The following is a 21,876-nucleotide window of genomic DNA, read 5'->3' on the forward strand; positions in this document are numbered from 1 at the left end:
ATAGTCTACTAAGCTGGTTAGAAATATATATTCAGTTTGCATAATTTTAAATTGACAACAAAGTGAACAATATATTGCTACTGCAATGTCATTGAATAAACAGGATATTCATAATACACTGATTAAACTGTCAAATGTTTTTTATTTTTTTATCTCTGTACCCCCACACATTCAATAATCTGTAAGGTCCCTCAGATGAGCAGTGAATTTCAAAGACAGATTCAACCACAAAGACCAGGGAGGTTTTCTAATACCTCGCAAAGAAGGGCACCTATTAGTAGATGGGTAAAAAAATGTAAAAGCAGACACTGAATATCCCTTTGAGCATGGTGAAGTTATTAATTACACTTTGGATGGTGTATCAATACACCCAGTCACTACAAAGATACAAGTGTCCTTCCTAACTCAGTTGCAAGAGAGTAAGGAAACCGCTCAGGGATTTCGCCATGAGGCCAATGGTGACTTTAAAACAGTTTCAGAGTTTAAAGGCTGAGATAGGAGAAAACTGAGGATAAATCAACAACATTGTAGTTACTTCACAATACTTAAACGACAGAGTGAAACGAACAACGTCTGTACAGAATAAGAAAATGTGGCAAAGAAATTAACTTTATATCCTGAATACAAAGTGTTATGTTTGTGGAAAATCCAACACAACACATCACTGAGTACCATCTTCATATTTTCAAGCGTGGTGGTATCTGCATTTTGTTTTTCAGGATATAAAAAGAAACGGAATAGAGCTAAAGCTCCCTGGAAGAAAACCTGGTTCAGTCGGCTTTCCAACAGACACTGGGAGACCTTTCAATAGGCCAAACACAAGGCCAAATATACACTGGAGTTGCTTACCAAGACGACATTGAATGTTCCTGAGTGGCCTAGTTACCGTTTTGACTTAAATCGGCTTGAAAATGTATGGCAGGACTTGAAAATGGTTGTCTAGCAATGATCAACAACCAACTTGACAGAGATTGAATCATTTTTTAAAAGAATAATGTGCAAATATTGTACAATCCAGGTGTGAAAAGCTCTTAAGAGACTTACCCAGAAAGACTCACAGCTACTCAGAAAGATTCACAGCTGTAATCGCTGTCAAAGGTGATTCTAACGTGTTAACTCAGGGCTGTGAATACTTATGTAAATGACATATTTCTATAAATTTACAAACATTTCTAAAAACATGTTTTCACTATGTCATTATGGGGTATTGTGTGTAGATGGGTGGAAAAAATATATTTAATGCATTTTGAATTCAGGCTGTAACTTAACAAAATGTGGAATAAGTCAACGGGTATGAATACTTTCCGAAGGCATTGTATGATATTATAATAAATTATAATTATAAATTAATTATAATAATAAAAATCCGTCAGTAAACTAGAGATATCCGTTTATTGAATGGGCTGATTCTCAATCCACCGCATCCGGCTGTGGCGCATCCGGCTATGGCGGTCTTGCCTATCTGCAGTGGAAGGTGGCCGAGCTACAGCGGTGTTTGTCAGATCACGAGAGATCCCGAAAATCGGTTTTCACATGAAAACGCCTGTAGTGTCCTAACGGTTTGGCCTACAAACTAGTATGACCACTCTATGGACTCGTAAATGGAATGGATGTATGGAGGTCGTTTTGTGCCTACCTAAAAAAAAAAAGGGGTTCAATATGTGTAAAAAATATATATAAATATGCTAGATGTAGGACAGACACTTCAAAACCTTATTCCTTATTATTTATTTTTTTGTATGTGTTTTTGCCATTTATGAATGTGTTATTCAATGCATTTCTATGGGATTTGGTATTAAAGGCCAAATTCAATTATTTAATTATATTTTTTATATATATATTTTTTATATACCTAAAGGGGTCCTAAAATTCCAAATCAAATATCTAAATGCTCCATGGTATGACTGCCAATGTCTTTAACTAATGAAATAATTGCTTGATGACCTTTACTCGCTTTGGTTGCTTGCTGTTGATCCCTTTCCACCTGAAGGTGGCAGTACACAACTAAATGTTGATATTGTTTTAAACGCCAACGACGGAGAAGGATACGTTTTCCCTTTTCCTGTTTATAGTATTTCCTGTTCCGGTTTTCTAAACGCGTAAACAGAGGTTTGAAAACATACATTTGGCATTTGCTTCCAAGACAGCAAAGGTAGTTTTTTTCCCCCCCTCTTAGCAATAGTTGAGATTTTGGAAATGCACAGACCGGATTTCAGACAACCCAGTCCGGGCGGAATGGGATCGAGAGGAGGTGGTTTCAGAAGCCCGACAGGATTCGACAACAGCGCGGTGGGAATGCATCCTTCCCCACCGTGGGGATTTCGTGGTGGTCCCCCTCCGTCTTTTGGACCACCTAGATTTGGTCAGTTTGATAGTGCCTCTCCAAATACTCCTCCGAGAGACTTTGGTGGTAACGGTAATAGGGGTTATCACGGTGGAAGTGGGGGTAAAGGAAGATTTAACAACGGCTCATCTCCAGCGTATACACCGCGTAGACAGAATCCGAGTCCTCGTGGTGCTTCTTACAGAAATTCTCCATACAATTCACAAAGTCCTGGACAACATATGGGTTATCAGGTAACTATTGAATGTTTTTTGTTGTTGCTTACACTTGGTGACTAAGTAACCCTTTGTTATAAATTGTCATTTATTTTAGCGACTCGAGTCTGTGTACTCGTAGATCCGGCTTTGTTTCACCTACTATTTCCCACTCGGACGCCTCCGAGTTAACGTTACACATTTGATATAACAAATATATTTGTCTGTCCAACGATAACATAAATGATTAGTGAGTAGAAGACGACGAAACGTTATTTTTACCATCAGTATGATTTGACTAGGTAGTATGTTTTGGCGTTTGTTTCATTTTTTTTTTAGTTTCGATACCACACGTTTCTGTAATTGACCTCCCGACGCCCCGTCATTTTATTTAGTTATGCAAAAGTCGTTTAGTTTCGATGTCTCATAACGTGATGGTTCTTTTCCTGAAGGGTTCCCCTCGACATTCCACTCCGTTTGGGTCGCGTGGTGGCAGAGGCCAGGGGGCACAAGGTGGTGTGGAGAAGTTTTACAACGCTTCTATGCTGCAGGACCCATGGGCTAGCCTACAGCCAGTGCCGGTCACAAGTACAACCAGCTCCCAACAGCAAACCACACATACAGGCAGGCCAGGGAGGTATTTCAACTAGGACTTTCCCCCCTTCAAACCATGCAGATGAGGCCTCAACCCTTTACGTTTCATATTTGCCCTGTTCTTTCTTTTGTTTCGGGACTATTACCAAAAACCATTGAAGTATGGTAAAGTTGCCTATAACACAGACTATAGTACAGCAGTCTTTGAAGATGTCAGAGGATTCACCAGCAATTGTTAGTGGACACAGACTGTCCACTATCTGAAGCTCTTTTCCAGCACACCTTGATCACACCGTTACATTTTAAACCTGATCGTGAGACTCTCAATTTCAGGGCAAATGGCAGCATACTAAAACCAAACACAGGGAATCAATTATACTCAAAATTCTTTGGTGAATTTTATTTTATCCATTTTGCAGGCTAGTTTAGTACCATACGTGGTCTGTCTGTGTACCTTTTTAATCATATGTTAACGTTTCCCGTTTTTAACATTGTGTCAGTATAAAGTGTCGATTAGTAGGGGGACCCTTTTTATTTACTTTTACCCCTCAGAAGTACAGCTGTGAATCTCTAGGTCCGTATCCACAAAGCATATCCCAGTAGGAATGCTGATCTACAATCTATTTAGCCTTTTTTTTTTTATCATAGTGAATAAGATTATGTGGACAGATCCTAGATCAGCACTTCTACTCTGATGTTTTGTGGATACGGGCCCTGATCTCCACAGGTTAGCATTGCGTTGGAAGAACTGATTGATTAGTTGGGTCTAGCCTGTTATGATGGACTGTATACACTTCAGATTTGTTCTAGGCCTATTTCTAATGATATTACATTGTTAAATGTATTTTACTGGTATTTTCAAGATGGGCAATATAAACCAGTGACTGCCTCAGGTTTCTACATGTGTAAATATGTATTCTAAAGGATGCTTTTTCTTATTGTCAAGAAATATCATTTGGAAGTTTGATGTAAGTGTTTGTAGTAAATTCAAAAATGGTAAAACGGTTGTGATTAGTTTGACTTAAGACAATTGCTCCGCAGCATACCACCCTTCCCCTGTGTAGGGTGCAATCTTTTGGATGGGGCTGTTAAATGGTTGTCCTGACTCTCTGGTTAGGTGTTGACCCTGGTGTCCTGGCTAAATTCCCAACCTAGCCCCATTCCATCAAGGCCACTTAATCATCCCCCTCATTTCTAATTGGCATATCACTCCTCACCTGATGGGTGGTGAGCGTTGGAGGTGGGCAAGGTGATTTGTTTTTTTCCCCTCGTACTATGTGAAGTGCTTTGAGTACCTCAGTTGGTAGAAAAGGGTTAAATAAACCTAATCCATTATTAATTCATGATGGCCAAAGAGTTAGGCCTACTCGATTATGTAAATGCATGAGTGGCTTCCTTATATAATCTGTTAACTTTAAGTCTCAATATATGATTTTACAAATTGACATGGTGCTTGTCCCTTATGCAACAGTACTACATACTTCTGTCTATGTGTATATACACACTCATGTGAAAATGTAGTTTACTCTGGTTTGAAATTTGTATTAAACATTGCTTTAACTTTTATAGCTGTTCATCTTGTAAGGTTGTCCAAGAAAAAGCCAAAACATTGACATATTAAGTTATTTAATTTCCCCTTTCCTTAAGTTTCCAGTCAATTTACACTATTCCACATGTTATGAGTTGAAAGGACCTCTGCTACCAGCGGCCAGCATTAGGGCAACGGGCAGCACAGACTTCATGATAGCGTCATTGCTCCTAGATATCAAGCCTCACACAAACCGAACATTAGCATGGGATACCAGGGGCGTGTTCATTAGGACACACAGTGGAAACTGTTTTTCACTGAGAAACAAGACTTTCTTGAGAAGTTCATAGTTCCTCCCAGTTTCATTCCATTTGGTGCCTAATGAACGAGACCCAGGTTACAATAATTGTCTTGGTAAAAAGAAAAGTACTAGGCCAGAACTTACGTTACATCTGAGGAGATGGTTTAAAATATTATTTGCAGTGTGCGACTAACTTCATAAAAAAAAAAAATTGTGACAGTTCTCGAATTTTCAAACAAGCCGGAGGAGACTTAAGCATAGTGGGCCATTGGTGCAATAGTTTCCCATTCAGTTTGTATCCTCCTTTCAGAACCCTTCATTTTAAGTTCGTTGGTACATTCCATCCAAGGACTGGAGTAACACCTATCTATATGATAGCGCAGTTAACATGGAAGATTCTCAACTAGGGATGTTCATGCCTTCATTTTCTGAAATGCATTTCCCCTGTTAACTGTCTTCAATATCAAAAGTAGCCTATTTTGAAATTAAAAAGGGACTAGGTAAACTACTTAAGTGTGTGTATATATTGTAAATGAGTACATGGAATAATCAGGTCGGGATTATTGGTCTGTATAGCCTTGCCTCAACTCAACGGCACGATAGACATTTGTCTAGCAGCAAGGTTTTAGGTTGTGAGAAAATCCCAATGCCTTAAGGCATAGCAGAACTCGACTAGGCGACGTGAACGTATGTGCCTTGCTTACTCCCTTGAAGAAGAAAAACCGGCAAAAGTACTTTGTCCCTCTTAAAACGCCGTAGCCAGTATACACTTACTCAAAAATCTTAAAATAACTCAAGATATCTGTGCTTCATTTAGATGTTTTTTTTCCGAAGTCTCAGTCACGCAATTTGACATTTAATGTTTGATGCAGTATCGCTCAAGCAAAACGAAAATTAACGAAAACGAGTCGTCTCTCGAATGACAAACACTTTAATTGAATAATCCCTACTATTGACCAATCACTGACAAGGGTGCGTAGACTCCGGCTACCGAACTTTCAGTTTGCCTCAGGGGGGGAAAAAGTTGTGCACAAACAGCAGAAAAAACCCTTGCCGAATAAGAAAACGGCAGAAGGTTATTTATCAGACTATACAGAGGACCTCTGTAACATAAGGTATGTGGAATATTGTTAAAGGGATACAGATGTGCCCCGGGATAGAAACCTAAATGCCATTTTCCAATTGCATGTTCTACACACGGATAGATGTGTTATGCAATGCTCTGATAAAAGGTGTGATGATCCATCTAAATGAAATTGGACATATCTTTAAGGGGCCAGGGTTGAGCTTTAAATCCCATAATTAACTGGGTAGAAACTGTAATCAATGGAATGATTCCCATTTTATTGTAGATGGAAGGGCCTGTACATTCCTCCTCCATTTTATAGCAGGATCTAAAGACGTGGAATATGGACTCGGCAGTTACAGAAAGTAATGGTTTCTTAAATGGTAACGTACTAAAGTTGCCATTCATAATAATTTTCCAGTACACCGATTTTGTGCTACAGGCCTAATTTTAATCACCTGTTCATTTATTAGGGAGTCATTGGAAATTCCTACTTTCAATTTTCAGTCTTGAGGCCAGGCTGAAAGACAAAATGAGATACTACCAATTTTCTAAAAATAACCTCTGGTTTAGATGAAACTTGTATTTTTTTTTACAAGCATTATTACTCCTTTGTATATTAATGTAACTATGGTCACCAAAAGACTATCCTCTTAAATTAAGGCAAATATCGGTCCGGTTTCCCAGACACCGATTAAGCCTAGTGCTGGACAATAAAGCATGCTCAGTAAAACTTGAAAAAGCTTTTTAGTGACTAAGGCTTCACGTGTCCAGGAAAGCAGCCTGTCGTGTAATCTTTAGTATAAGCCCCTCAGCCACTGGCCTGTTTAGTATAAGCCCCTCAGCCACTGGCCTGTTTAGTATAAGCCCCTCAGCCACTGGCCTGTTTAGTATAAGCCCCTCAGCCACTGGCCTGTTTAGTACAAGCCCCTCAGCCACTGGCCTGTTTAGTATAAGCCCCTCAGCCACTGGCCTGTTTAGTATAAGCCCCTCAGCCACTGGCCTGTTTAGTATAAGCCCCTCAGCCACTGGCACTGTGTGATTGACTACGGAGTTGCCGAGGTATTTCTTCTGAACAAGTACCCATGGTTCATTAGAGAACTCCATTGGCCTGTATAGCACGATGCAAAGTTTCACATTTCACAGCAGACTAACCAGATGGCAGAGAGACATTCCAGTGCAAGAGAGTAAGTTTGACTGTGGGATCCCATTCGATATCTTTCAATTAAACACCCTTAGTTTCAAGTCTGTGTGAAGTCGAGCTTCCTGGAGTGACATTGAATGTAGCGGCATTTGAAATTAGCCATGAGATATAATAAAATGTGCCCTTGTTAGCAGACGCTTTTATCCAAAGTGACTTGATCGTGCGTGCGTGCGTATGGGTGGTTCCGGGAATCGAACCCGCTACACTGACGTAATAAGCGCCACGCTCTACCAACTGAGCTACAAAAAGGAACTATAGTGATTTACTATCACGCTGATACTACACTGCAAACGTTGCGTGAGCGTTCCGATAGCAACTGTTTGTTTGTTTGGCTACTACACCAGTGGCATACCACAGATGTCAGAGCCAGCCACTCATTTAAGTTTTCCTAAATTGACTATCTCTCAGAACGATAATTAAGAGGGGTCATTACTGTTCTTGGGATAAAATATTACAATTGAAAATAAATGTATTTTGTGGCCTCAAATTCCTTTTTTGGTTTCAGTTGTAGTCTTACCATTTTAGTGTTTACTATAATTGGACAACAAACTCCCCTTTAGTGAACTCACCTTTTAAAAAATTAAAATAAATAAATAAAACAGTATTTTCTCTCCCTTGGCCATGGCTTCTGAGAGGGAAACCTGGGTAATGTTCATTACAGAACGCAACAGATATTTTAACTTCTTGCAACAGAAAGCTAAAATGAGCAATTGTTATTAGACAAGTCCAGGTAGTCCCTCCCTGTTTCAGTCCGTTTTCTTCCATTTGGTACCAAATGAACACAACCCAGAGGAATGGGCAAGGTGGAGAGCGCTCGGGAAGGAAGCCGATGGACGGAACGCCTCATTATAAAATACAGCACCGCTCTCTGATTCTCTTGGCCAGGCTCTTCCTCTTCTTCTTTCCGTTCTTCTCTTTGCCATCCTCCATTTTTCTGGCTCTGATCTCACGCATCAGGTCAAAAAATACCTGCAAGGAAGAGAATTTTCTTGGTCATTGATTTTTTTTTTTTCTGCTAGGGAGGGGGGGGGGGGGGTCGCCAAATACAGAGCCTAGCTTCATAAAAAGATACAAAAACAGGCCCAGTTATGGTACTGTAAAATCCTGTGTTTCTGTGCAGAAGTTTATGGTCGGCATTTAACATTTATTTGGCAGTTTGCCTCCCTTCTATACTAATTTGTATGACCTCACCCACCACATATCACAAACAATTGTTATGGCCTAAAATAACACAATGGTTTCCTACCCTGTAAGCAGTCTAAGGACAAGGTTTGACTGCAATCCATACCCCCCCCCCGTACTGTTTTCAAATGCTAACGTTACAAAAATGAAACCAAAGCATGGATTGCTGTCATTTTTGTAATTTAGGTGAACTATCCCTTAAATTAAATAATTGACCTATATAGGTTTGACTCACGGTCGTTGGATGCATTGCTAAAAACAATCATGAGTTGTCCAACCACACCCCACTATTAGCTGATTGATCCAACAATTAATCCACAAATACAGGTGATAACGGCCACTTGACTATCCGCATGTACATTTAGGTGGAGGGGCAGGTAAGTGTTCTATGGATCTTGTGTTTGTCAGTAAGTCTGCAATTCAATAGAAGTTACTTTTTTTGTGTCATGTGCACAGGTACTGTGAAATGCCACTTGCTAGCTATTTCCCAACAATGCAGTAATCAATATCAGGAGTACTTTAAAGTAAAACAAGAACACGAGTAATTACACTATATACAGGGTCAGTTAATACCATACTAGATACAGGGTCAGTTAATACCATACTATATACAGGGTCAGTTAATACCATACTATATACAGGGTCAGTTAATACCATACTAGATACAGGGTCAGTTAATACCATACTATATACAGGGTCAGTTTAATACCATACTATATACAGGGTCAGTTAATACCATACCATATACAGGGTCAGTTAATACCATATACAGGGTCAGTTAATACCATATACAGGGTCAGTTAATACCATACTATATACAGGGTCAGTTAATACCATACTATATACAGGGTTAGTTAATACCATACTATATACAGGGTCAGTTAATACCATACTATATACAGGGTCAGTTAATACCATACTATATACAGGGTCAGTTAATACCATACTATATACAGGGTCAGATAATACCATACTATATACAGGGTCAGTTAATACCATACTATATACAGGGTTAGTTAATACCATACTATATACAGGGTCAGTTAATACCATACTATATACAGGGTCAGTTAATACCATACTATATACAGGGTCAGTTAATACCATACTATATACAGGGTCAGTTCTAGTACCATATTAACATACAGGGTCAGTTCTAGTACCATATTAACAATGTGCAGGGTTACTGGAGTGATGGAGGTAGATATGTATAGGGGTAAGGTGACTATATACAGGGTCAGTACCATATTAACAATGTGCAGGGATACTGGAGTGATGGAGGTAGATATGTATAGGGGTAAGGTGACTATATACAGGGTCAGTACCATATTAACAATGTGCAGGGTTACTGGAGCTAGATATGTATAGGGGTAAGGTGACTATATACAGGGTCAGTACCATATTAACAATGTGCAGGGTTACTGGAGCTAGATATGTATAGGGGTAAGGTGACTATATACAGGGTCAGTACCATATTAACAATGTGCAGGGTTACTGGAGATAGATATGTATAGGGGTAAGGTGACTATATACAGGGTCAGTACCATATTAACAATGTGCAGGGTTACTGGAGATAGATATGTATAGGGGTAAGGTGACTATATACAGGGTCAGTACCATATTAACAATGTGCAGGGTTACTGGAGATAGATATGTATAGGGGTAAGGTGACTATATACAGGGTCAGTACCATATTAACAATGTGCAGGGTTACTGGAGATAGATATGTATAGGGGTAAGGTGACTAGGCATCATGATATATGATAAACCGAGTAGCAGCAGCGTGTGTGTGGAGTCAGTATGAATGTGTAAAGGTCTGGGAGTGCATAATCAGTTAATTAAATAGAAGGGTCAATGCAGATAGTCCGTGTAGCCATTTTGTTAGCTATTTAACAACCTTATGGCTTGGGGATAAGAAGCTGTTCAGAGGCCTGTTGCTATCAGACGTGATGCTTGCTGTGTGGATACAGAGAGAAGTCTATAGTTTGGGTGGTTGGAGTCAAAATGTTCCAGACCTTTTTACACCGCCTGATATAGAGGTCCTGGATGGCAGGGAGCGCAGCCCCAGTGATGAGCTGGGCTGTCCACACCACCCCCTGCAGTGCTATGTGATCGAGGGTGGTGCTATTGCCATACCAGGTGGTGATGCAGCCAGTCAATATGCTCTCAAATGGTGCAGCTGTAGAACTTTGAGGATTTGAGGACCGATGTCAAATCTTTTCAACCTGTGTGTGAGGTAGCCCTGTCCTTTTAGCTTAGCGCCAACAATGTTTTATGCAGAATTTGCACTCACTGGCGCCCACGCACAAACACACGTCTTCTGTATAGCCTTGTATTGGCCAGTAAGCCCTAGAATTCAATAGATCATCACCATAACAATATTGTCTTTGTTTACAGACAACTTCACTCTACACACTTTATTTTTGCGATCCATTGTTTTGTTGTTTTTGCAAAAGACAAAGACAAACCCAGTGCGTTTTACACACTTCCTCTTTACAAGTCTACCTGGAAGCTTCTGGTTTTATAGTACATAAAACACGCTTTAGAAAAAAAAATATATATATATATATATTCAATAACTGGATAATGCAAATTCAATCGAATTGAGCTGATGTAAAACAACTATTAAAATCCCATTCCTTCCTGTTTTCAAGAAAGACTGCACCACCATGTGAATAAACACACATTAGGCCAAGTCCTGGAACGAAAGGGCTTTTTAGTCCTGGACTAGGCTTAGTGTCTGGGAAATCAAATCAAATTTTATTGGTCACATACACATGGTTAGCAGATGTTAATGCGAGTGTAGCGAAATGCTTGTGCTTCTAGTTCCAACCGTGCAGTAATATCTAACAAGTAATCTAACAATTTCACAACCACCCCTGTATGTAAAATAAATTAAAAATTAATAAAAGCCCCATCACCTTGTCAACATTTGCACGGGTCTTGGCGGAGGTCTCCACGTAGCTGACGCCCCACTGCTCGGCCCGGGCCTTGGCCTCCTCGCCGCTCACCTGCCTCCGCTCCTCCAGGTCTGACTTATTACCCACCAGGAGAAAGGGAACATTCTCATCCTCCTTCACTCGCAGGATTTGTTCTCTGGAGAGGAGAGAGGGAGATCATGTCATCCTATAGATCTCTGGAGAGTGGATGGAATTAATTCCTGAATTGACCGACCCCAAACCTGGTCTCTCCTTTTCACTTCAAATCCCGCTCTTATTACCTGAAGTCAGCGGTGGCGGCGAACGACTCGGCCTCGGTGATGGAGAAGACGCAGAGGAAGCCCTCACCGCTGCGGAAGTAGTTGTCTCGGATGGCGGCGTAGTCCTCCTGGCCCGCTGTGTCCAAGATGTCGATCTGCACCTCCTCTCCGTCCAATACCACCTTCTTCCTGTAGCTGTCCGCCTTGGTGGGCTCGTAGTCCTCCACAAACTGATGGAGAGAAGTAGGAGAAAGAGATGGACATATTGAGGGAAGAGTTTCTTTATAAGGCCAGGTTACATTATAAATAAAATGTTTTAAAGATTAAACCACAAAGTAATTTTGGCAGAATGTAATTTTGACAGAATTGAGGAAGAGAAAAGTCCTTTTGAGAGTGGAAAATGGGGCCTTAGTGGGGAGTTTCCACAATTGATATCAGTGACCAGGAGTGTCCATTTTCAGGACATGTTGGCCCTGTTTTGAATATTCTTAAAAAGCATTCTTCTTTCCTTGAAGTAATCACTGATCTGATTGGCTTGGCGTATGCAAGCTTTCCACTGCATTGATGTCACTGGTTATGTCATGTCAGAACAGTGATTTACTTCCAAGGGGAGGAAGAAAACATGAAGAGTGTTGTAACAGGTCATCGACGATGACAGGGCTTCACACACACACACGTCAGTGGCTCACCTCGTCATACATGAACTGTAGGGTGAGGGCTGACTTGCCCACTCCTCCACTCCCCACCATGATCACCTTGTGGAGGGCCAGAGAGTTCTGCCCCTTGGGCTTGTTGGTTGTCATGACCGCTCACACACACACACACACACACACACACACTCACTCACTCACTCACTCACAGGGAGGGAAAGAAGAGGGGGAGAGGGGAGACGGAACCGAAGCAAAGGGTTGGTTTGAAAGTCAGGCGATCAGGAGAGGGTGGTAATGTCTCAGCATTAAGGGTGATCCAACAGTCCCTGTGAAGAAGAAAATGAAATAAATAAATACATGTCACTGTTTATAGTAGCAGTGTAATGATATAATCTCATACTTTAAAACTTTAAAAAGTCACTGTTCATAGTAACAGTGTAGTGATATAATCTCATGATTTAAAACTTTCCATCGTACAAAAAAAAAAAATATCCCCAGACAATACAGTAGGCCAATGTTGGCATAGGTCATTTAGATTACCTGAACTTTGAAATAAAAGTTAAATTCACCCAGTGATTCATGTCCATCTATCATTTTAAGACGCTACTCTAACAATGGCGTAGTATTTAGTCAGTGTTTAACACCTTTTCACATGACCATGCTAAATCAGAAGTTGGTGGTTGCTCAGTTCAAAGGTAGGAAAAGGAAAGGCATTGTCTTGTGAAGTCTAGGCCTACTTGTAACAAAATGTTTCAAAAGGGACGATAAAGCCCTATTTCATTTGAGGATCTGTCATAAAAGATGTAAAAAAAGAAGTTAGTCATTATTTACAACAACAACAAAAAACAAGCAGCTGCAAGGTCCTCAGCCTCCAAAACCGGTCAATGTGTCCGAGGCCAAACCAGTTCTCCTAGCCATTGATAGGCTTAAAGGGTCGGTATTGTTTATATGCAGTTGTTGGGTTTGTTTTAAGCAAACACTGTTTAAGTGCTACATCAGGACACAATCACTCTTTTCTAAAGCCAGTGAGTGGGCGGGAGAGAGCACAACACCCCCTTTTGTCTCAGCAGCTGGCCATTCCTCATTGAATTTCACATCAGTCAGAAGTGTAGTTTTAGGGAGGAGGAGGAGGAGGGTGTTTAACAAGAAAAATCCTTCGCTATTTCAGTGTTTACTGTCCTTTTTTGAACATATACAGGCCCTTAGGCCAGTGATTCTCAACTGGTTTTGCCTTGGGACCCAAATTTAACCAGGTTGTCTGTTGCGATCCAATATTCGCGTCGCAATATATTTTTGCCAAAATGCAATCTGGAAAAATATTTTATATATATTATATATTATATTCTATATTGATATTAAAATGTTCCAATTATATGACAAGGGAACAGTCCCCACCTTTTTTTCATTGTCAATAATTTAATTTTGCCCATAATCCTGAATGTTAAAACCACAAAATAAAACTAATCCGCTAAATAGCTCTGCTAATAATTATTTAAAATACTGTGATCGAAGAAAAATAGGTAAATTATTTCAAAATATAGGTTTGTTATTTCTACATGTTTTAGTCTTAGGTTCAGACTGGAGTTTCTTTCATGACGTCAAAACTAGATACAGTGGTTAGCAAGCTTGAAGGAAGTCTATTTATTTAACCTTTATTTAACTAGGCAAGTCAATTAAGAACAAATTCTTATTTACAATTGCGGCCAAACCCTAACCCGTACGACGCTGGGCCAATTGTGCGCCGCCCTATGGGACTCCCAATCACGTCCGGTTGTGATACAGCCTGGAATCGAACCAGGGTCTGTAGTGACTCCTCTAGCACTGAGATGCAGTGCTTTAGACCGCTGCGCCACTCGGGAAATTTCACAAAGGCTGGGGAGTGGAGACATAACCCAATTTACATCACACAGACGTCGTTGGCATATAGGTTACATAGGCTAATGACAGGCTTGTCAGTTGGTTGAGCTTGTTTGCCATCTGGGTTTGGCTGTGTTGTTCAGACGGAGATACACTCACTGCCCTCAGGGCGATATGGGCAAAAATATCATAACACATTTTTTTTTTAAATTGTTGGTGGTATTAAGGTATTTTATGTTTCTGAATAATGAACGTTTAGAATGACTTTCTGAGTAATGCATGACTCTTAAATAGCAGAAAATTTATACATTTTAATTTTAAATGGGCTTTCTCCATTTTGATGGGTTTTATACTCAACCAAACTAGGACAAAACTGACAGTGAAGTAGAACATTTTAACATTGAATCAAAAAATATCGCTATAGACTATTGTAAAAATCCATACAGTTATACACGATATATCATCCAGCCCTACAGAGATCCATGCACTGCCCTCAGGGTTTGTGATCAAAGGAATCCCCATTTCTCACCTCTCTGGTGTGAGGATTCAACTAGGTGCAGATCTAGGATCAGCTTCCCCAGTAAACCATTAGTCTTAACCATTAGTGTGGGGGGAGGGGCTAAACTGACCAAGGATCAGTGTGTAGGGACAACTTTAATGGCTGATGTATGAAACTAATAAAGTGAGCTCCGATTTTCCAGCAGATAGCAAGGAAATAATACTACTTCCTCTTCCTCCTCCTAAACTGGTCCTTGGGACCTCCCTCGGTACCCCTTGTGTTTCCACATACTTGCTAGATTCCCTGATTCTGATTCTACCCTGATTCCCTGATTCCCAACTCCCTGATTCAGCTATTGCTATTCTATGGTGGGAGCTACCTCAGGTCCTGTCCTCCTGCTTGCCATACTCGTCACTGCTGTATAGTCCAATGTCTATTACGGACATGGTAAGTAGATGACATCACTGTCTAGGCTGTTCTCTTCATTTGATTAGCTTTAAAAAAAAAAAAAAGGCAGACCGATGTGGCATGCATTGCCAATTGCGGCACTCCTTTGCATATTTCGAGGGCCAGCGTTAAAAACTCAGGGAAATGCTGGAATTCCATCTGATGTTAGAGCTAGTGATTTGATACCCTAGTTCCACTCGGTCCAGTTCAAGACATAGGTCTACCTCTCTAGTTTTACAGTTGGTCCAATGGCCTTTTATCATTGTTTTGCAATAATGTTCAGGGTCATTTCATTTAGGCAAAATGTTCTGCAACAGAAAACGATCTGTTTCTTAAAAATGTACAGATAGCCCAATACTTTACAGTTTCGGGAACGTTTTCTGCCGTTTTGTACCGAACATGAATATGTAACTTTTTTTGTCCGACTTGTCCAAATTCACATATAAAATGTGAGATATAGATCTGTCACTCATCGAAAGCAAGTCTAAGAAGCGGTAGATCTGATCTATTCACGTTATTTCTATGCTTCCCGTTCTTAAGTTTTGGTTTTGCGTCTTACATTCGGTTTTGTATGCCAGCTTCAGAACAGCTGAAAATACAATATTTTTGGTTGTGGAAATATATATTTCACAGCAGTTTAGCTGGTACAATGATTCTCTACACTATACGTGCCTTCGGAAAGTATTCAGACCCCTTGACCTTTTCCATATTGTTACGTTACAGCCTTATTCTAAAATTGATTAAATAGTTTTTTCCCCATCAAATCTACACACCCCATAATGACAAAGCAAAAACAGGTTTGTAGAATTTTTGTTTTTACTCACTACTTTGTTGAAGCAACTTTGGCAGCGATTACAGCTTCGAGTCTTCTTGGGTATGACGCACAGCTATTTTCAGGTCTCTCCAGAGATCGGGTTCAAGTCCGGGCTCTGGCTGGGCCACTCAAGGACATTTAGAGACTTGTCCTGGCTGTGTGCTTAGTCGTTGTCCTGTTGGAAGGTGAACCTTTGCCCCAGTCTGAGGTCCTGAGCGCTCTGAAGCAGCTTTTCATCAAGGATCTCTATACTTTGCTCCGTTCATCTTTGCCTTGATCCTGACTAGTCTCCCAGTCCATGCCACCACCATACTTCACCATAGGGATGGTGCCAGGTTTCCTCCAGACGTGACGCTTGGCATTCAGGCCAAAGAGTTCAATCTTGGTTTCATCAGACCAGAGAATCGTTTCCCATGGTCTGAGAGTCTTTAGGTGCCTAAACTCCAAACGGGCTGTCTTGTGCCTTTTACTGAGGAGTGGCTTCCGTCTGGCCACTCTACCATAAAGGCCTGATTGGTGGAGTGCTGCGGAGATGGTTGTCCTTCTGGAAAGCTCACCCATCTCAACAGAGGAACTCTTGAGCTCTGTCAGAGTGACCATCGGGTTTTTGGTCACCTTCCTGACCAAGGCCCTTCTCCCCCGATTGCTCATTTTGGCCAGGCAGCCAGCTCTAGGAAGAGTCTTGGTGGTTCTAAACTTCTTCCATTTTTAAGAATGATGGAGGCCACTGTGTGGACCTTCAAATGCTCCATAAATGTTTTGGTGCCCTTCCCCAGATCTGTTCCTTGACACAACCCTGTCTCGGAGCTCTACGGACAATTCCTTCGATCTCATGACTTGGTTTTTGCTCTGACATGTGGGACCTTATATAGACAGGTGTGTGTCTTTCCAAATCATGTCCAATCAATTGAATTTACCACAGGTGGACTCCAAGTTGTAGAAACATCTCAATGGAAACAGGATGCACCGGAGCTCAATTTCGACTCTCATAGCAAAGGGTCTGAATACTTATGTAAATAAGGTATGTTTTTTTTTATTTTTTAATACATTAGCAAATATTTCTAAAAACCTGTTTTCGCTTCGTCATTATGGGATATTGTGTGTAGATTACTGAGGATGTTTTATTTATTTAATCCATTTTAGAATAAGGCTGTAACGTAACGAATGTGGAAAATGTCAAAGGGTCTGAATACTTTCCAAAGGCACTATACTTGCTTGTTTTGTCACAAACTGAAAATAGGCTAAATATTAGAATTTGAGCGACCAGGAAATGGCTGAACGATTACTGCATAGTGCATCTTAAAAAGACAGTTCGGGGCTCGGTTGAGGTGACTAAGCCCTTACCCATGTTAGGTTTTTGATCAACCGATATCAGTATGCTTAAGGTCTTTAGTAGATATTGTATTGACTAGGATTATTAAAAGGACTTATGTTGATCAATTGGCCCCACCACCTGAAACATAGCCTAGGGCTAGATAATGTGATGTCTGACATTTCCACTGCCAGGTTATCAATCAGGCCCATTGTCATACTTATCTTGTACTTTAGATTCTAATATAGGCCTTTTGTCCTAACTGTGAGCGACCAGCGATGCCTCCGAACTCGGACCCATCACCCACATGGGTGATGTCATGGCATCTGTTATGCCAGTCCCCTCTTGTCTGTGAGGACCTAGGCTAGGCCACCCTGTCATGGTCTGCTGCCGTCGACAGTGACCTGATACTACTATACCATACTAGGCTGTACTATATTAGCCTAAAATCGATTGTACTGTATTATTAGGTGCCGCTAACCCTCAAGCATCAAAACACGCCGAGAGTCTCATTGCCGATAGGTACTTGTCACAGTTGGGAGACCGTTTCCTTCTCTTGCAAGAACATAAGCGGTACCTGCTGCGTGCCGACCCGGTAGCGATGAATCTACCGTTTTCTAAGAATCACAATGATCGTCAGTGGTCAACAACTTGACTGAGCCAATCAGAGAGCACAAACTCCCCACATGTGGGAGTCAACAGGGGTGACAAGAAACAAGAGGGCATTTTCTCCGTACATCCACGGTTAAATGTCATGAGACAGTCACACTTCATATGCAATGTAGGCTATGGGATCATAGCTAGCAACGCACACAACACTAAATATGACTGCCTCCCCACTGATAAGTATTGGGGCTCCCGAGTGTCACAGCGGTCTAAGGCACTGCATCTCAGTGCTAGAGGCGTCACTACAGACCCTGGTTCGAGTCCAGGCTGTATCACAACCGGCCATGATTGGGAGTCCCATAGGGCGGTGCACAATTGGCCCAGCGTCGTCCGGGTTAGGGTTTGGCCGGTGTAGGCCGTCATTGTAAATCAGAATTTGTTCTTAACTGACTTGCCTGGTTAAATAAAGATTAAATAAATAAGAATGTCTGTGCCCGAATCAGTCTTCCCTTCCTCCTCTTACTTAAACTACATATTGTGTACTAATCGTACTACATACTATTTTGAATGTACTGTTTAGTAAATGTATGCAGTTATAAATAAAACATACTATGCTCACGTATACTAAATGTGTTATCCAATTGCGTTGATTCATTCGTTCATTTTGCCCCTCCCCTTATCTGATTTATTAGCTCTTGTTAAACACCAGTGTGCAGCAAATTCGTACTACATGAAAAGCCGAAATAAATGACATCCTGGAATTTTAAAGCGTTACTAGATTTAAAAAAATATTTCACATAGTATAAAACGTTCTTATTTTCACGTACACAATTAGTGAATTGAATGCAAATCAGAAGGCAAGTACTGGTACCTATTCGGACACGGACAATGTTTTTGCGCATTGTGTGTTTAATAAATTGTAGGCCAAATGAGGCCATCCTATCCAGAATTTATTTTTTATTTTATTTTTAACTTTGCCTTTCTTGAACTAACACCTTCTCTTACTAGCACCTATTTTGCTGATGGCTACTTTGAGGAACATTTGACTTACTATGACTGTGATGTGGTTGTCTCACCTAGCTATCTTTAGTGCCTTCATCTTAACTATAAGTCACTCTGGATAACAGCTTCTGCTGGGCTAAATGACCTAAAATGTTTATGGCAGCTGTGGCCTCAAAAGCTTCACTGTTAGATTACTTGTTAGATATTACTGCACGGTCGGAACTAAAAGCACAAGCATTTCGCTACACTCGCATTAACATCTGCTAAACATGTGACAAATAAAATGTGATTTGATTTAAAATGGCAGCTGTGGCCTCCAAGCTTCACTGTTAGATTACTTGTTAGATATTACTGCACGGTCGGAACTAGAAGCACAAGCATTTCGCTACACTCGCATTAACATCTGCTAAACATGTGACAAATAAAATATGATTTGATTTAAAATGGCAGCTGTGGCCTCCAAGCTTCACTGTAAAACACGTCTAGTACTGACTGACATTCTTATAATTCCCCGAGGTTGTGCAGGTAGTTCTGTGGGCATTGTTAAGTGTGATGGAAATTCCAGATGCCCCTCTGTTTTGTTATTTCAATGACTGCCGGAAGTAGCTAGCTAGCTGTTGTGTTTTTAGAAAATGGTGTAGTGGCTTAACATCCCGTTAGAAACACTATCCATCTTTGAATCCCAAATGGCACCCTATTCCCTACATAGTGCCCTCATAGCCCGTAGGGTTCTGGTCAAAAGTAGTGCACTATATAGGGAATAGGGTGGCATAGGGCTCTGGCCAAAAGTAGTGCACTATATAGGGAATAGGGTGCCATAGGGCTCTGGTCAAAACTAGTGCAGTATATAAGGAATAGGGTCCCATTTAAGTTTCCATATTGGGAATAGGACTCTCCCTGGTCAATTGTTTCCCACAACACTGCCAACACACCCAAAACAATGGCCACACGGCCAACACACCCAAAACAATGGCCAACAAGTTTCGAAGTGTTAGCCCATCCTCGATTTGTTTTCATGTTGACTTGTAAATGATTAATTTATTACCCTTTTACCAGGTAAGGTGACTGAGAACACATTCTCATTTACAGCAATGACCTGGGGAATAGTTACAGGGGAGAGATGAATGAGCCAATTGGAAGCTGGTGATGATTAGGTTGCCATGATGGTATGAGGGCCATGGATTCTTTAATGATCAGAGTCAGGACACCTGTTTTAATGTCCCATCTGAAAGACAGCACAAGGCAGTGTCCAGAGGAAAGAGTGCCTCCTACTGACCCTCCAACACTTCCTGGATGGGAGACCAGATGCCGCTGGGACTGACCAGGACCAACCCTGCTTAGCTTTAGAGGCCAGCCAGCAGTGGGATGCAGAGTGGTATGCTGCTGGCAATCAGCTCAGTGGTTTTTAATTGAGAAAATCTGTAAATATAAGCAAGCACAGTAGGCTCATGCTCAAATTCACATTTCACACAGACAAGTGAAAACACTACCTTGAAGACTATCAGGCCTAAAGTATTAAAGTATTCTGAAACCAAATCTTCCTCTACACACAGACATTCTCCGAAACAAACCCGTCACCTCAAAACATGTGCCCTGTCTGACATCTAGTAGCCCCAGTAGCAATGTAGGACAGTCCTGGGCTCTTTGGTGACATTCTTTTTTTATGTTTTTTCTTTAAATTACAAGGTGCACATGTGCTACTAATTTGAAGATTATTTGGAGTGCACAATGAATAAAGACCACAATGAAAAACACGGCAATCGGCATTTGAAACAATAAAGCACCTCCCCGCCACTGTTTCGGTAAAAGGTTGAAGGATGGGGCTGGAGAAATGTAAACACTCAAATTCATAGAGCTATGGAATGCACGGACTGACAATCCATGATATCAACATACAGCAGGGTTGCCCAATAGGTGGTGCGTTGGCCAAACTTTGCCTTCGGGTAAATCTATATGCTCGCCCCCAAATTTTCTGAGCAAAAAAAATAAAATTTTCGTTGGACATCCGACTAAAATCACCAGGTAATGATGAGGTCAAAGTGATTTGCAGTGGCGGTGCAATAGCATTGTCCATGTTTTTATTACTAATATCAGCCTTGTGTTTTGTGGAGTTTCAATGCTCATTTAGTTTGACAAATATAAGCAGCCCAACAGATGCATTTGAGCATGTATATGCCATTTGTGGTGCTACAATTAATGAAGCTTTGGCTTTCTTTACCTGTTCTCGCGTGGGGAAAAACAAAAAGTTAGTATGGGTTGTGTTGTCAAAATATATAGCGCATTTGGAAAGTATTCAGACCCCTTGATTTTGTTACGTTACTGCCTTATTCCAAAATTTATTAAATAGTCCCCCCCCCCCCCCCAATCTCCACACAATACCCCATAATGACAAAGCAAAAACAGGTTTAGAATTTTTGGAAAATTATAAATAAAAAATTTAAATATCACATTTACGTAAGTATTCAGACGATTTAGTCAGTACTTTGTTGAAGCACCTTTGGCAGCGATTACAGCCTCGAGTCTTCTTGGGTATGACGCTACAAGCTTGGCACACCTGTATTCAGAGACTTGTCGCGAAGCCACTCCTGCGTAGTCTTGGCTGTGCGCTTAGGGTCGTTGTCCTGTTGGAAGGTGAACCGTCGCCCCAGTCTGAGGTCCTGAGTGCTCTGTAGAAGGTTTTCATCAAGGATCTCTGTACTTTGCTCCCTTCATCTTTCCCTCGATCCTGACTGATCTCCCAGTCCCTCCCGCTGAAAAACATCCCTACAGCATGATGCTGCCACCACGCTTCACCGTAGGGATGGTGCCAGGTTTCCGTCAGACACGACGCTTTGCATTCAGGCCAGAGTTCAATCTTGGTTTCATCAGACCAGAGAATCTTGTTTCTCATGGTCTGAGTCTTTTAGGTGCCTTTTGGCAAACTCCAAGTGGGCTGTCATGTACCTTTTTTTACTGAGGAGTTGCTTCTGCCTGGCCACTCTACCATAAAGGCCTGATTGGTGGAGTGCTGCAGAGATGGTTGTCCTTCTGGAAGGTTCTCTCATCTCCACAGAAGAACTCTGGAGCTTTGTCAGTGA

At 41.1% G+C, this 21,876-nt stretch overlaps 2 protein-coding genes across 2 annotated transcripts; one reads left to right on the forward strand and one right to left on the reverse strand.

Moving 5' to 3' along the window:
- The first annotated feature begins 2,079 nt into the window (after nucleotides 1-2,079).
- LOC120020694 (M-phase specific PLK1 interacting protein) lies at nucleotides 2,080-4,698 on the forward strand. The gene is made up of 2 exons (XM_038964404.1): nucleotides 2,080-2,577; nucleotides 2,991-4,698. Exons 1-2 carry the CDS (start codon nucleotides 2,197-2,199, stop codon nucleotides 3,186-3,188), a joined length of 579 nt encoding a protein of 192 aa, XP_038820332.1. The 5' UTR covers nucleotides 2,080-2,196; the 3' UTR covers nucleotides 3,189-4,698.
- Nucleotides 4,699-8,077: 3,379 nt separating this feature from the next.
- LOC120020061 (ras-related protein Ral-A-like) lies at nucleotides 8,078-12,415 on the reverse strand. Its single transcript, XM_038963497.1, has 4 exons — nucleotides 12,302-12,415; nucleotides 11,634-11,842; nucleotides 11,335-11,509; nucleotides 8,078-8,200 (listed from the first exon to the last, which is right to left on the reverse strand). Exons 1-4 carry the CDS (start codon nucleotides 12,413-12,415, stop codon nucleotides 8,078-8,080), a joined length of 621 nt encoding a protein of 206 aa, XP_038819425.1.
- Nucleotides 12,416-21,876: the final 9,461 nt, after the last annotated feature.

Source organism: Salvelinus namaycush, chromosome 25, assembly GCF_016432855.1.
Source record: "Salvelinus namaycush isolate Seneca chromosome 25, SaNama_1.0, whole genome shotgun sequence".
Classification (NCBI taxonomy): domain Eukaryota; kingdom Metazoa; phylum Chordata; class Actinopteri; order Salmoniformes; family Salmonidae; genus Salvelinus; species Salvelinus namaycush.

Coding starts and splice junctions, on each gene's coding strand:
- LOC120020694 (XM_038964404.1), top strand. CDS start 2,197: ATGCACAGACCGGATTTCAGACAACCCAGTCCGGGCGGAATGGGATCG. Junction 2,578..2,990: donor GACAACATATGGGTTATCAG/GTAACTATTGAA, acceptor CTTTTCCTGAAG/GGTTCCCCTCGACATTCCAC.
- LOC120020061 (XM_038963497.1), bottom strand. CDS start 12,415: ATGACAACCAACAAGCCCAAGGGGCAGAACTCTCTGGCCCTCCACAAG. Junction 11,843..12,301: donor TACAGTTCATGTATGACGAG/GTGAGCCACTGA, acceptor TCTCTCCATCAG/TTTGTGGAGGACTACGAGCC. Junction 11,510..11,633: donor GCCGCCACCGCTGACTTCAG/GTAATAAGAGCG, acceptor TCTCCTCTCCAG/AGAACAAATCCTGCGAGTGA.